The sequence below is a fragment of the Eulemur rufifrons genome, chromosome 8 (genome assembly GCF_041146395.1).
Source record: "Eulemur rufifrons isolate Redbay chromosome 8, OSU_ERuf_1, whole genome shotgun sequence".
Classification (NCBI taxonomy): Eukaryota; Metazoa; Chordata; class Mammalia; order Primates; family Lemuridae; genus Eulemur; species Eulemur rufifrons.
The window spans coordinates 81345490-81361040 of NC_090990.1; the positions used below are offsets into that span (position 1 = coordinate 81345490).

Consider the following 15551-nt stretch of genomic DNA (forward strand, 5'->3'; position numbering starts at 1 on the left):
AAAGATAAGGGGATTCAAACCCAAATCTCTCTGACTGCAAATTTCTGACTGTTTATGCTCTTTCTACTATCAACTGTAGGAAAAAAAAATTCTAGAGAGTAAGGAGAAGAATTCACAAAAATGAGATACTGTCTATATTGTTTTACAAGCTAAAATAGGGTAAAGCTGAATGTCTAAAAAACTCTAGTGGGGAGTAAATTAGAAGAGTTAGCAGAAGCATACTAAAATGACCAATTCTAAACCTTTCAAACACAAAAAACCTAAACCACTAAAAAGGAAGAAACAACCACAATCTTTAATATCAATGAAAAGAAAAATCTTAATACATTACTAAAAGGGTTTCAATGTTTTCTTCCAACATGTCACTGATTCCATAGTTATCTCCATCCAAATTCTAAAATTAAAACCAGGATGAGCGTTCATAAATTGTTTCCTACCACTCTTATCTAATTCCTCCATTAAAACGTTTAGAAGGAGACAGATATAAACAAGTACATCACTAATAAGAGAAGTTTTTTGTTATTGTTTTGTTATGTTTTGTTGGGGTTTTTTTGTTGTTGTTGTTTGTGTTTTTGGAGACGGGGTCTTGCTCTGTCACACAGGCCAGAATGCAGTGGTGTGATCACAGCTCACTGCAACTTCCAACTCCTGGGCTAGAAATACAAATTTAAATAGAACTTACCTGCTGCCTTCTAGATACTGTCATGATGTAGGAACTGATGTTTGAAAAAATAATTTAGACAAGATTTATACATTGAGAGAAACTCCCTGGGTCTCTCATGCTCCTAACATGTCTTACTGGGTGTGCCAACAATGCAAGGCCCTGACTGCTCTTTATCCTAGTCATTTCTCAAGGTTGTGTTTATAGTGAACAACCTTGAGGGATCAGGTAATATACCTCTTCAGTACAAAGAGCAGGCTTGTTTACTGCTTGCTAATGAAACAGTTGGTAACCCAAGTTCACTCTTCCTCAGTTGTGATACAACCCACTGTGTATACAGCATCCACCCGGGCCTATGTCATTTTTATCCCTACAGGACATGGAGGCAAGGGGAACCAACACAGTTGGTAGCCCATCTCTTCTTCCCACTGGCACTTCCTCCCTCCAGGCCTCCATTATCTGTCCTATGCTGGACCACAGCAGTCATCTCCTACTGGTCTCTACTTCTGGTCTTGCCTCTTAATAATACACTTTTCTTCCTTCAGGCAGAGTCGTTTCTCTAACATGCAAATCTGACCATGTTACTCTTCTGCTTAAACCTTTCAGTGGTTCCCCATTGTCTTCTGGATCAAGTTCAAACATCTTTGCCTGACCTATGAAAACACTAAAAGGAAAGAGGTGGGGGGGTGCGGGACAGTAGGACACTCTGTTAAAACACTGTGGACACAAAAATTTGATTTCTTGAAGGGCCAGTAAAAAGGGTTTGATGAGAGATTAGTGGTCAGAGGTGTGGTCAGAGGACTACAGAGAAAGAAATTGTACACCACCAAACAAATGAACATGTGTGTGGACAAGTAATTAGAAGGGTTTGTATTTGTGGCCCTCCAAAGGATGGAGAGCTTTATAAGGCATGGATAGAATTAATAAGCCTCAAGTTTCCAAGGAAATATTAGCAAATTTATTCCCTATGGTGCTCTTAAAGTGTTAATTGGTTCTACCATCTTTCTTCATGTGCTATAGAGCCATTACGATAAACAAGTTGCATCATTATCACAGGAATTCTGATGCCAAGTCATCAAACGCTAGAGGTGTGGAGACATAAGACTCAAGTAACCCTCATAACTTTATGATATAGGTACTTTTATATCCCGACTTTATGATATAGGTACTCTCATTCTGCAGATGAAGAAACAAGCACAGTGGGAAGTTGTTCAGAGTCATACACCTTGTAAGTGGCACAGTTATAAGCAATCTGCCTCTAGACTCTGTGCTCTGCAATTTCAGCCTCCTGCCTCTCTAGAAAATATATGAACTGGGAGATCTTACATAGGGGAAAAATTAAAATTAAGCATATGTTGTTTTGGGGACAAAATTGGGGGTGTCTTATAAGGTTTCTAAGCATTAGACAGATCAAAGCTAAGTTGAATGTCCACTGCTATCCATTGTCCCTGTTCTCAAATAAACAAAACTTCAACTGACCCATGGAATAGATATCCATAAACCGATGATTTCTTGAGGCAGTGGAAAGACATCTGACCAAAAACAAACAAACTAAAAAACTAGTGGAGAAACGTAAGAACACTACAGGAGCTGGCTCCACCTGTCACAAGCACACCCCTACAGGTACTGCGTGCTACTGTCACATTCAACAAGCCTCTGCCCTAAGAGATGCCCCATCTCCCTTCTCCATCCTCTGGAATGCTGCAGTCTTTGCTTTGCTTACTTGGCAGAAATTTTTTTAAAAAACAAGTGTCCAATATCATAGAAAGATCATTTGTGTGTTTTTTCTGAAAGGTTCTCTAAAAAAAAAAAAAACTGAAGAGAAGGTTGTCCCAATCCTCTATTCTTTGTTTGGATGTTGTGAGTATTTTCCTTTCCATTGCCAAGGTAGAAACACAATTTTACCGTGGGGTTGGAGTTACTTACTTTGTGACAGAAAGGGCTAAATAGGATGTGTAAATCTTATTTTCACTAAATAAATTAGAAAAATATCTGGTCAGATAGGTTGGATTGTTTTTCAGAGTAGCAAATAGGTATACTTACCTATTGTATATAAGAAGCATCCCCTTGTCAAATAGAAATAATCAGATGTTCATTTCCTCTATCACTTTTATATAGTGTTATAATTGTATATTAAGGAGAGATTATAATTATCAAGCATTGGTGTTATAAAAGCAGAAGGGGCCATGAAAGATAATAAAAAGTTAAATAAATAGTTAAATGAGGCATATATAATTTGATAACTCCTAAGTGTTTATAGTTGGATGATTATTTATGCATCTGATCACCTATGGTCTTGTTGTTCTCATTCCAGTAAGATATTCTATTCTTTGCCATTCAGTGGGAGGTTTCTTATTTCAAACAATGACATGAAAGGTAGAAGATCATTTTTTAAAAAGGAATCTAGACGTTACATAACTGAAAATGATCAACAGATTACCTTGAAATCACCATCATTTTGAGTTTGGTTATAGTAAATCCAGCTTTGTTTATTATTTCAATTATTTCTCCAGCCTTTGATACTGCATCTGGTTTAATCAGAGCTAATGTTCTGTAAAGAAACAAACAATAGGTTTGAAAATAAAATTAGTTCAGCAGTTTTTATTTATAATTCCCACACAGTGGTAATTCCCTTAATCATCCTAGATTATCAAAATTTGAAATTAATTATATAGAGAAGTATATTAAAGACATCTTTAAAAACTTACACAAAGTAAGTTTAGTATTTTTCCCAAAGAAATCAAAATTAGACATCAAATTTAGAAGGAAAAAAAAAGCTTAGGAAAAACATTAAAATTTTTATTTTCAATATGTCTGTATTAGGAAATAGAAATTGAACTTTTCTATTTCTTAGAATACATTTTATACAAAGGACTAATCTCTAAAAAGTTACACAAAATATATTAATAGCTTGGTTTTTGTTCTCTTAGATTTCAACATACATATGCTATGCAGTCAGTTCAGTATTGATTTGGAAATAATTACAAATTCTTCTCTTGACTCTTTATTCATGGCATGGGTGATACACAAAGAACCAAATGTCTTCTTACTCAACAATGTATATGAATAGCAAAAACCTTTTAAAATTATCTTTTCCTCCAAGAGGATATATCAGAACAATGCACTTTTCCTCTCTGAAGTCTCAGAATTAATAGGAATTTGGCGAGGGAGATCATCTTAGCGTCCTCATTTTACTGATGAAAAAGTAGGCCTAGAGAGGTAACATGCCAAAGGTTACATGGCTGGTCAGTAGCATGTTCGGGACAAAACACCCAACTCATCAGACTCCCATGTCTATGCTCCTTCCACATCACAAATAATGTTACTACTACTATTATTAAGAAGGGGCATCATCACCAAACCTTCAAGAATAATATTTGCAAATACAAGATAAAACCCAGATTAGTTGGAGTAGTTCAGTTTATATGACGAAGAATTACTGCAACTTTCCCTTCTATATTTCCAATGTTCTGACAACACTGGCATTAATTCAAGGAATCCATAAAAGGAGAACAGTTGGCTTTTCCATAGTTGACTTTGTTCACCAACAAGACAAACATAGCTGAAAATATAATTAAAATACCCTTACTTACAGTAACTTATGGCTGGGATTTGAAACTGTAAATAACAAAAGAAATCATTCATCTTAATCTGTTTATTAAAAACTATACCAGATAATCTTTTTCTTTATTTTGAAGCAGATGAGTCACTTATATTAATTTATATTATGTGGTATCATAGAAAATACAGTTAAAACTCTTTACTTTTTAGTTTAAATTATTTAAATATCATAAGCCAAACTAATCTATAAATTGTTTATGCTACACTCTGAAAGAACATTTCACTAACCATAGCTCTTAAAGAAAATATAAAACGTAGCAGCAGTCAGTCAATTTCTGTAAACAATATACAATGTGAAAAGTACAAAGCTGATGGAACTTATTTTAAAATATTTCATTTTCTCTTTAAATGCCTACAGGAGACAATGGGTTGATTGCATTTCATTATATGATTACACTAAATAAACTCCTCTGTCTTATCTTTGCAGCTTAATTGTTCAGTAGGTAATAATTAAATGTATTTTACAGGGGAACTAAGGCAGACATCAGGAATCATATGTGCTATTTAAAAGTAAAGATAGCACACAAACAAAAGGGCCACAAAAATATTAATATATTAATAGTGCCCCTGTTACCTACTGCTGCATAACAAACCACCCCATATGCAGTGGCATAAAACAACAATTTCTCGAGGTTCTGTAGGTTGGCTGGGTAGTGGTTTCACCTGGGATCATTCATACAGCTGCATTCAGCTAGAGGATGAACTGGAGGCTGTACTCAGCTGAGAAGCTAGGCTTCTCTTCCTGTGGTCTCCCATCCTTAGGGAGGCTAGACCAGGCTGCTTCATATACAGCCACATAGGGACCAGTGAACATGCACTTATCAAGAGCCCCCTTGAGGCTCGTTTGCTGATGTTCCTTTGGCCAATGCAAGTCACATGGTCAAGCCCAGAGTCACTGTGAGAGGAGACTAGACAAGGACATGGTTACCAGTAGGTGTGATTCATTGGGGGCCACCAATATAACAATCTAACACATAGTAATCCTCTTGCCTGCACTGAGGCAAGCACTGTAGTAGATGCTGCTTGAGATATTCTCAAAAGAAAGCACAAAATTATGAAAATTATTATTTAACATTAAAATTTCTTAGCATTAGACAATTGGCCTGCCTTCACAAACTCAGTATACAGATTTCTGAAAAATAAAAATTCTCACAGAGCCACGCAAAAAATCTGTTCTTCATATACCATGAGGCTCTGAGCAAAAACTGCAGCAAATATGTTTGTGAGAAAGATGACTGAGTGCAGTACAACAACATCCTAGGTGGTACAATGCTATTGCTGTACAATAAATGTGTTATTACAATGCTTATGGACTCTTCAAATGCCATTGACCAGAAGAAACAAATATGTAAACTTTTGTCTATACTAATTTATGTAAATACTTTAAAAGGTATTCATATTTGCCTTAAGTATATAAAAACCCACTCCAAACATGAACCCAAGGCAAAATTTATGGTTGATTTTATGTTTTCTTTGCCAGCATAAAGTGTGTGTTTGCCTAATGGATAAACAGTCTCATATGAGGCACTAGAGGAAAACTGATTGACAACAATGGCAAAGTTATTCAGAGCAATCCTTCCACTGAAAACTAAAAAAGTGGATTTTTTAAAAAACTTTTTAAAAAGCAAAGATGAATTGACTAGATAGTCAATAGTTATTAGGACAAAAGTGAAAAAAATGGGGACACAGAAAAGTGAGAATGAAAGTTGCTTTTGACTTGACAGCATTGCCCCTCTGGCAAATCTGAACTTTAATTTGTAATTACATCATTGGGGGAGGGGAACAGAATCCCAACCCCTATAACAGTTTGGGACCAAAGGCTACCCACCCCTCCAACTCTTAGCATTAACCACAAAGAACCAGGCAGGCCTTGAATGGCCTAGCAGCAGAAGTTCACATCACCTAGGTAGACTCAGAACTTCCAATTTTTGAACTTGGGTAATGGTCAGATTGCTAATGCCTCCAGGAAACAGACAGAAGCAAATACAATATCTCCGTAGGAAGAAAGGAACTTTATTCTGTACCTAAAATAATTAAGATATAAATACACAGCACACATATATCATAATCATACATCCACACATACACACATGACAATCATCATCACACAAAGATAACCCCCTCACCCACACACAAGGGAAAAAACTAACATGAGGGAGAAACAGAAGAAACAACATACAACAGAGAGAGATGCACAAATAGTTCAGACACTGAAATTAATCAGATATAAACTGCAAAATGATCATGCAAACTATGGTTAAAAGACTAAAAGGCAAGCTACAAAATATCATCCAGAAATAGAAAACTATAAGCTGTAAATAAGTACACTTGAATAGAATATTTAGTGATGAAAATAATGAAAATAAGAACTAGACAAACAGTTTGACAGAAGACTAGATGCACCTGAAGAAAGAATTTTTCAGAAAAAATTCAGAATAAAGTACAGAGAAACAAAAAGATACAACATAGATAAGAAAATAGTTTCAAGAATGTAAGTGGGGAAATAAAGACATTTTCAGATGTGTACCAACTGAAACAGTTTTCTACCAGTGGAAAAACTTGAAAAGAAATTCTTAAAAAGTGTAATTTAAAAAAGTAAAGTCATCCCAAACAGAAGGTTTGAGATAAAAGAAAGAATAAAAAGCATAAAGTGGGGAAAGCACTGTGGCTTATCCCTGTAATTCCAGCATTTTGGGAGACCGAGGCACAAGGATTGCTCGAGGCCAGGAGTTCAAGACCAGCCTGAGCAACATAGGGAGACCTTGTCTCTGCAAAAAAATAAAAAAAAAATCATCCCTGTAGTCCCAGCTACTTGGGAGGCTGAGGCAGCAGGATCACTTGAGCCCAGGAGTATGAGGTTGCAGTGAGCTATGTTCACGCTACTATATTCCAGCCTAGGTGACAGAGCAGGACCATGTCTCAAAAAAAAAAAAAAAAAATAAGAAAGAAAGAAAGAAAAGAAAAGGGAAAAAGTCGAAAAATCTAAATGAATACTGATTGTATAAAACAATAACAATGAATCATTAGGGTCATGCAAATAACAGAAAAAATACACAACAAAACCAGCAACGTGGAAAATTGAGCTAAACTGTCCTGAGGTTCTACATTTTCAAGAAGGAAGAGAATATTATTATTTAACCTTAGGCTTTAATAAGTTAACACACTGACTGCCACACTAGAAAAAAAAAATTTTCCTTGGGGCCACAACGTATTATTACAAAAATAGAATAAAAACTTGGAAAACAAAATGATCCTTTCTAATTTAGAGAAAAATGTCTTTTTTATTGTTTTCTGTGCATGAGCTACATGCAACTTGAAAAATAGTTCATGTGGCTCCCAACATAGAGTTGTGTGAGTTACATATGCTTCATCAGGCCATGGGCTCAAAACTAGCCTGAGTTAAATACAACTCACATGGCAGTTAATGTGTTAGGTAGGCACACTTTGGTTTCTAGTGTAAGTACTAAATGTATAGAAAAAGAGCACATGCCTTTCAAACCAAAAGAGAAAAAAAAAAAAAAAGATCAAAAAATCCTCAAGATGTCCAAAAGAAGTCAGAAAAGGATCAAAGATAATATTATACAATAAAACAAAACAAGCAGGAGAAAAAAGCACAGGATAGGATGGCAGAGTTAACTCCAAACATATTAGTAGTTACGTTAAGAGTGCTCTACAGTAAAAGATGAAGATTATGAATCCAGATTTCTTTTTAAAAAAAAATCATTCAAAGACAAAGATAATCAGAGTGGATTTAAAAAATAAACAGCTATGCTAAATGAAAGGCACATTTAGAATAGAAGAGTGAAAGTCTGAAAGCAAAAAGAATGAAAAAGGTATACCACACAAACATTAACTAAAAAAAAGCCAGCACAGCTATATTGATATCAGAGACAGTAGATTTTAAGGCAAAAAATATTGCTAGAGATAACAATAGTCTCTTCATAACAGAAAGTTCAATTTACTAAGAAGATATAATAATTTAAATCACCTCGTAACATGCCCTTAAAATTATAATATAAAGATTAACATAATTATAGTAGGAAATTTTAACAAAACTTTGGTAATTCATAGACTAAGCTGCCAAAAAATTAGTAAATATGTGAAAGATTTGGACAATTCACAGACTTGACCTAATGGATACATACATAAAAACACACACAACTGCAAACTAAACGTCCTTTTCAAACACACATGGATCATTAGAATAATAGACTATACTAGTCCAGAAGCAAATCTCAACCAATTTTAAAGACAGAAACCATGCAGAATATGTTCTCTAGACACATGCAATTCAGCTAAAAGTTATTATAAAGACAGAATAAGGAAATTTTCATATGTTTAGAAATAAATATGCTTCTAAATAATCAATGAATCCAAGAAGAAAAACACATAGAAATTAGAAAATATTTCAAATGGAATAAAAATTTCATATCAAAAATAATGGGATGTGCTTACAAGCAGTATTTAGAGTGAAATTTATACCCTTAATTACATATATTAAAAATACTGAAAATTGATAAAATATATAATTCTGAAACTAGTAATAGCAGAAAAAGGGAATTAAGAAAATTGCACACTATCAACTTAGAATTGTGTGTCTAGCAACAGCACCATTCAAGAAAGAGGGTGAAATTTAAAAAAATTACAGATTTTTAAAAAACAGACAGTTTACAATGAAAAAATGAAGGATAACATTCAAGAAGAAAAATATTTCCAAAAGACAGTTTGATATGCAAGAAGAACTGGTGAACAAATGCATAGGTAAATCTAAGCAAACATTGCTTATACAAAAAAAAAAGAATGTCTAATATTCAGGCAAAAAATTGAATGTCCAAAACAACATAAGAACAAAACTATGTTGATGGAAGAGAAAAGATTAGAGCTAAAGTGTCCTAAACTCTTGTATGGCCTGGGAAAGGATCAAATTATTATAGAACTTTGAAAATTTTAAGTTAAATATATGAAAAAATTTCAAGGCTAACCACTAGAGAAATCGTATAGAATTAGATAACCTCTAAACCAATAGGGAATACAGTGGGCAGAATAATAGCTTCCCCAAAGATGTCCAGGTCCTAATCTCCAGAACCTATAAATATGTTACCTTACATGTCAAAAGGGACTTTGCAGATGTGATTAAGATTATAGGCCTTAAAATGGTGGAGATTATTCTGGATTACTGCCATGGGCCCAATCTAATTACATGAGCCCTTAAAATCATAGAATCTTTCCCAGCTGCAGAGAGCCAGAGAGATGTCTCTGTGAGAAGGACTCAGACGGCTTTGAAGATGGAGGAGGGGGGCCACAAGTCAAGGAATGTGGGCAGCCTCAAGAAGCTGGAAAAAGCAGGGAAATAGATTCATCCCTAGAGCCTCCAGAAAGGAATATAGCCATACCAACACATTGATCTTCTCCTGGTGAGACCTGTGCTGGCCTTCTGACCTATGGAACTGTAAGGTAATAAATCTGTATTGTTTAAGTGACTGAGTTTGTGGTAATTCGTTATGGTGTCAATAGAAAACTATAGAGAACAACAACAAAAAAAAAGGGCTGAAGAGAAGAAAGATACATCAACTAATCCAAAAATACACAAGAAGAAAAAAATAGAAAAGCAGGAAAACAGAAAATAGTAGAAATATGTACAATAATACCAATAATTCCAGCATTAAGTGTATAGGTACTAACCTTACCAATGAAAACCTAGAGGTTTTCATATTGAATTTTTTTAAAAAAGAATTACATGCTGTTTACAAGAGACATACATACCTAAAACATAACAGGGCAAGGCTAAAAGAGGTGGCAAAAAGTCATTAATTAACCCACATATATAATTAATCAAACTATTCCTAGGGAAAGATAGCTCAGTCTGGAGCTGAAAAGGAAATTCAGCTCTAATCTGTTAAATGACCAAAAACCATCTGAGAATTACATAATGGAAAGGTAGAATTTGATCTTATTTTATAGAAGGAATCTTAATTTCTCCCTGGGAATTTAATAATGGAAAAGCACTTTTCATTGTATTATTTGGGGGGATTTATGCTGTCATTGGGGCACTCATATAATTGATAGTAAGCCATCTTGTACAATGGGACCACAGATAAGTAAAGATGAGGAAAAGACTGGAGGCGAGTTTTTAGCAAGGCCTTGGTAACTGAACTAAGGTTTTCCTCTACTGTGTTAACGTGCCAAAACTAAACTGCTCACCGCTGGTTCTAGGATGATATACAAAGTGATAGTAGTAAATGGCATTGAGAAAGTGGTTTGTTTCCCAGAGGTGAGAGCAAGACCAAACTAATATTTTGCTGGTCTCCTCCCATGAGAAGCAGCCTTAGTCTACTACAGCTTGTCAGGCCAGTTGATTTAAAGGTATAAAACCTAGAGAACAACTAGGAATGTGTACCCTTGCTCCTCATGAATAAAGTGACTTCTACTCCATTTCTAGGAGAATGCACCCCCTCTCCATTTCCTCCATTTGCTCCTCCACATCTGGCCACATTTAAGGGTTTCTGGTCACATGTGGCCCTGCCTCTTTTCTCTGACCTGTAGGCCCTCAAGCAGGGCATAGTCTATTGTTTTCCTGCTTTCAATGATAAGCACATCTGAGTGAGAGTCTAGCACCTGCACAGAAGCTCTCTCCCGTCCTCCATGGGCTGGGACACAGGCAGAGAACCCCATGCACGCGTGCTCTCGAGGTTTGCTCTGCAGACCCATCTCTGACCAAGTTCCAGATCAGCGAAAGGGTGAGGGTAGGGGGGTGGGATGGAAGAAGTAGGAAAGGAAAGAAAATCTAACTCTTTTTAAACATAGCTTTTAACAGAGAGCCTAAGTAAAATTAATACTTTATTTTTCCAGCATCCTGTGAAATGAACACTTACACACTGTTGGTGGGACTGCAAATTAGCACAACCTCTATGGAAAACAGTATGGAGATTCCCAAAGAACTAAAAGTAGACCTACCATTCAATCCAGCAATCTCACTACTGAATATTTGCCCAAAGGAAAAGAAGTCATTTTATAAAAAGACATCTGCACTCGAATGTTTATTAAAACACAATTCACAATTACGAAGATGTGGAATCAACCCAAGTGCCCATTAATTCAAGAGTGGATTAACAAAATGTGGTATGTGTGTGTGTATACACACACACACACCCCCACACACCATGGAATACTACTCAGCCATAAAAAGGATTAAGTAATGCCTTTTACAACAATTTATATGAAACTAGAGATCATTATCCTGAGCAAAGTATCTAAAGAATGGAAAAACAAACACATGTACTTGTTATTAAATTGGGTCTAACTGATGAGCACACATGTGCACAGAGGGAAGTAAAACTCAATGGAAATCAAGCAGGGGAGAGGGGGAGGAAGGGATGGGTGAAAACCTACCTAACAGGTACAATGAATACTATCTGGGTGAAGGGCACACATATAGCCCTGACTCAAGCACTACGGAAGCAATTCATGTAACCAAAAACATTTGTACCCTTGTAATATTTTGAAATACAAAAAAAAAAAAAAAGGAAAGGAAACACTAATGTCCTCATCTTAAAAACAATATAGGAAAAGAACATTGATTAAAAAAAAAAATGGGAGGATAGGAACAGTGTATAAACTAAAAAAAAAAAAAAAAAAATACTTTTTTTTGATCTGCATCTGGGTCCTGTGTCAGTTCTCCATCAGTTAATAATTTGGAAGGAAGAATGGAGACTAACTGATCTCAAGAGATGACCAGAAGCTAACTTAATGTACAAGAGATGTAAAGGATGGAGAAGAGAAATAAGAGAGATTTTTGAAAGAGGTAAGTAAATTGATAAGATTAGGTCTCCATCTGGATGTAGGAATACAATAAAGACGGAACTCAAAGAGAGCTTCCGATTTTTGAAAACTGTGATTAGGTGAACGTGGTGCTAGAATACAAAAGCAGCAGGTTTTTCAATGAAAGCGAATGAATTCAACTTTAGATTTGTTATTTTTAAGTGCCCGTGAGGAATCCAGGTGGAAAGGTTCAGAAAAAAGCAGAACATATGGTTTTTCAGCTGGACTGGTAATATAAATTTGGAAGGCAACATAGAGTTGGAAGTCATGGGAGTACATAGACTCCTCTGGGAGAGTGCACAGAAAGAAAAAAGGGCCACGTGCAGAAACCTGGGGAACACTAGGAGTCTTTTTGGCCGCTTTCTTTTAAGAGGCCAACCATAGCAACCAGGGGAAGAGAAAGGAATAGTTCTTAAAGTACTCTAGACTTCATTTATTTCAGTTGATATTTATTCATTTTAATGTCTTTTAAGTCATTTGTACATTAATTATTATATTCCAATAGTATAATCCTGCTTAAGTATGTAATACTTGAATCGTGAGGCTGCTTCAAAGTTAAAATAGTCAAGATTTTATGACATTTTATATTTGGAGAAATATATATCTGATGACATTTCTAAATCTTCAAATATAAAAAATGTAAATAGTTCATATTAATCAAATTCTAATCTCAGAAAATATACGTTCAGCCATAACTACAAAAATCTAAAAATATATAAAGTATGATTTTAGTACTTTTATTTTATTTATTTTTTTTTAATATTATTTATTTCAGCTTATTATGGGGGTACAAAAGCTCAGGTTATATATATTGCCCACGTCCCGCCCATCTCCCCAAGTCAGAGCTTCAAGGTATGTTTGGGTTAAACAAATATTTAAAATTACTGAGCTATATTAAAAAACTCAAAAGGTGATTTAGGTCAATTCCTCTGCCTCCAAGGAAAAGTATTCTTAGCCTCTTTCTAAGCACAAGTCCCACCTAAAGTGTTGTGGACAGAAGAAAGGATAGAAATGTGAATCAAAGTCAGATTTCTACAGTCAAAGGGAATGGAAATGTTGAGGCTAGTTTGTGAGCTAACCTGAATTATACTAAGTTATCTAGATAATTGCCTCCCAAATAGTTGATAGTCTCCGTGGAGATCAACTTCACCAGTTCCCCTCAACACAGGCTTTACTCCAGAAAGAAAGGAGTATGTAGTTAGCTCATAAATTTTCTTTGACACTATACAAAACTGAGAACTAGACTACATTACAATTATTACACACAGTTGTTTCTATGGGACCCTGATAAACATACACATATATTTCCATATGCTTACTTTTTGGCATTTAAGTAAAACAACATATCTTTGAAACTGTTGGATTCAGTAGTTGTTTATTTAAATCACCCAAATGGTTGCTGGATTTACTAACCCATATGCAGTTAAGAAAGAATCAGAAGAGAAAATGGTGAAACAATTTATACCAGTAAAATGTATAATACTGCATATATTTTCATGAACTAAATTTATAAAGCCCCAATATTTCAAATTTGTCTTCACATTAAAATAGAATTCTTCTGTTCTTCTTGTTTTAAAATCAGTTCCATTCAACCGTGTCTGCCAGCATATTAATGAGACGTTTAGTAAAAAGAGAATGAATTTTGGAGTAAAACACAACAGGGTTTGCTGGTTTCCTTTTACTTTCTAGCTGTGTGATTATGGCCAAGTTACTTACTCATTCTATAAAATAAATTTAACAACATTCATTCCAGACAAATCAGAGTCAAAATATATAAATTATAATTGTTATAGCTATTATTTTATTTTGATTGGGTCAGACTATTAACCTTACTATTATTGGACATATATTATATCTAGTTTAAGTGAAAATGTAAAGTAATCTTGAACTGAGGTGTATGTAAAGTGCCTATCACAATGACTGGCACATAGCATGTGCTCCATAAATAAATGCTATATGTTTATATTTTTATTATATATTCATATAATAAATATATATTTATTAATCATAAATAAAAGAATTATGGTTGGCATTTCCTTAATCCCATAGACTTCTACCATAATATCTTATAATAATAAAAGATTCTATTTATCTAATATCCTAATTTTTTTTCCTATTTCACAGTTATCCTGGGAATCTTTGTTCTTCCTTTCTTATGACGCATTCAGTACCCTTCTTAACCATCACCCCCTGTGTATTAGTACTACCCTAAGCATCAGATCACCTCAAGAATTATAAAGGGCTTGTAAAAAAAGGATAGGGAAGTCACAGAAAGAGATACCATATTACTATGGAGGTGACTCAGATATTAGGCAATCAGCTAGTTATTTGGGTTGTAGACCTCAAAAAATAGTTGGACTTATATTTTTCCTATTGAATTAAACAGTTTTTGTAGCTTTTTATACATATAGCTTATACATATATCCACCAATGATCCCTATTTTTAATTATAGCAACAATCCCTCCACAGATGCAAAAAAAATTCCCAAAACCATACAAAATATAAGCCACAGAAATTAGAGCCAAGAAAGATAACAAAGGAATTAAAATTTCATTTCAAATATAGTTAATTCCAGTCTCAGAAAGATAAAACTCATAAATGTAGAGATTGGAAATTAAAATGTCATCTTGATAATAATACTGAAAATTGATATTCAGAAGAAAAACATTATCGAAAGTCTTTGTTTTCTGTATAGCCTGATTTTCAGCTGCATCTCCAACTTGTTCTGTCTCTCTTCTAAATCAAAGCTGAGAAAAAGTCAGAATGACAAATGCAGCTTTGACAAACAATAGAGAAGAAGAGAGACACATGTGGAGGGCTGCAGCTTCTCTACAAGCAATGGGAAGGAGAGAGGAAGGCAGGAATGCAGCCAGTGGGAAGCTCTTCTTCCAGACATACCACACCTCCAGACATTTTCAATGATGTAAACTCATTCATTCATTCATTTAACAAAGTTTTGTGGGCCACACCCTGTGAATAATTTGCTGTTTGAGGTATCACTACAATAGTTTTAAGGGATACAGTTGTGAACAAGACAGATCAGTTTCTTTATATGATTTCTTTCTTTTTTCTTTTTTTTTTTTTGCTACACTCATTAATGTCTTTCTTCAGTCAACATTTATTGGACATATAGTATGTCTGTGAATAAAGCTCAAGAGTAGACAACATTAGTTACAATCTAGAACTTCCTTGCCAACTAGATCAAAGGTCATCATTTGAGACTAGGGAGGAAATGGAAAAAGGAAAGAGTAGATAATAAATTTTAAATTTTATTCACTAATTCATTCAGCTAATACAGACAAGGTGCTTACAATGTGGGAGGAGATGTGCTAAGTGCCACAGGAGATATAAAAATGAATTAAGAGAGAATGAGGACATGTACAACTATGATTTATCAATTAAAAAATTGGAAAAAAAAAGACAGAATTAGGACAACCATTTTTCGGGTCC

The 15551-nt window shown here is 34.7% G+C and overlaps 1 protein-coding gene across 2 annotated transcripts in view; it reads right to left on the bottom strand.

Annotated features, from left to right (window-relative positions):
* Positions 1 to 15551, bottom strand: part of NME7 (NME/NM23 family member 7) — a 196312-nt gene that overhangs the window by 145641 nt on the left and 35120 nt on the right. For both annotated transcript variants that reach the window (XM_069480205.1, XM_069480204.1), the window contains exon 4: positions 3102 to 3212. In XM_069480205.1, the coding sequence (XP_069336306.1) occupies positions 3102 to 3212 (111 nt within the window). The remainder of the gene's footprint in view (positions 1 to 3101; positions 3213 to 15551) is intronic.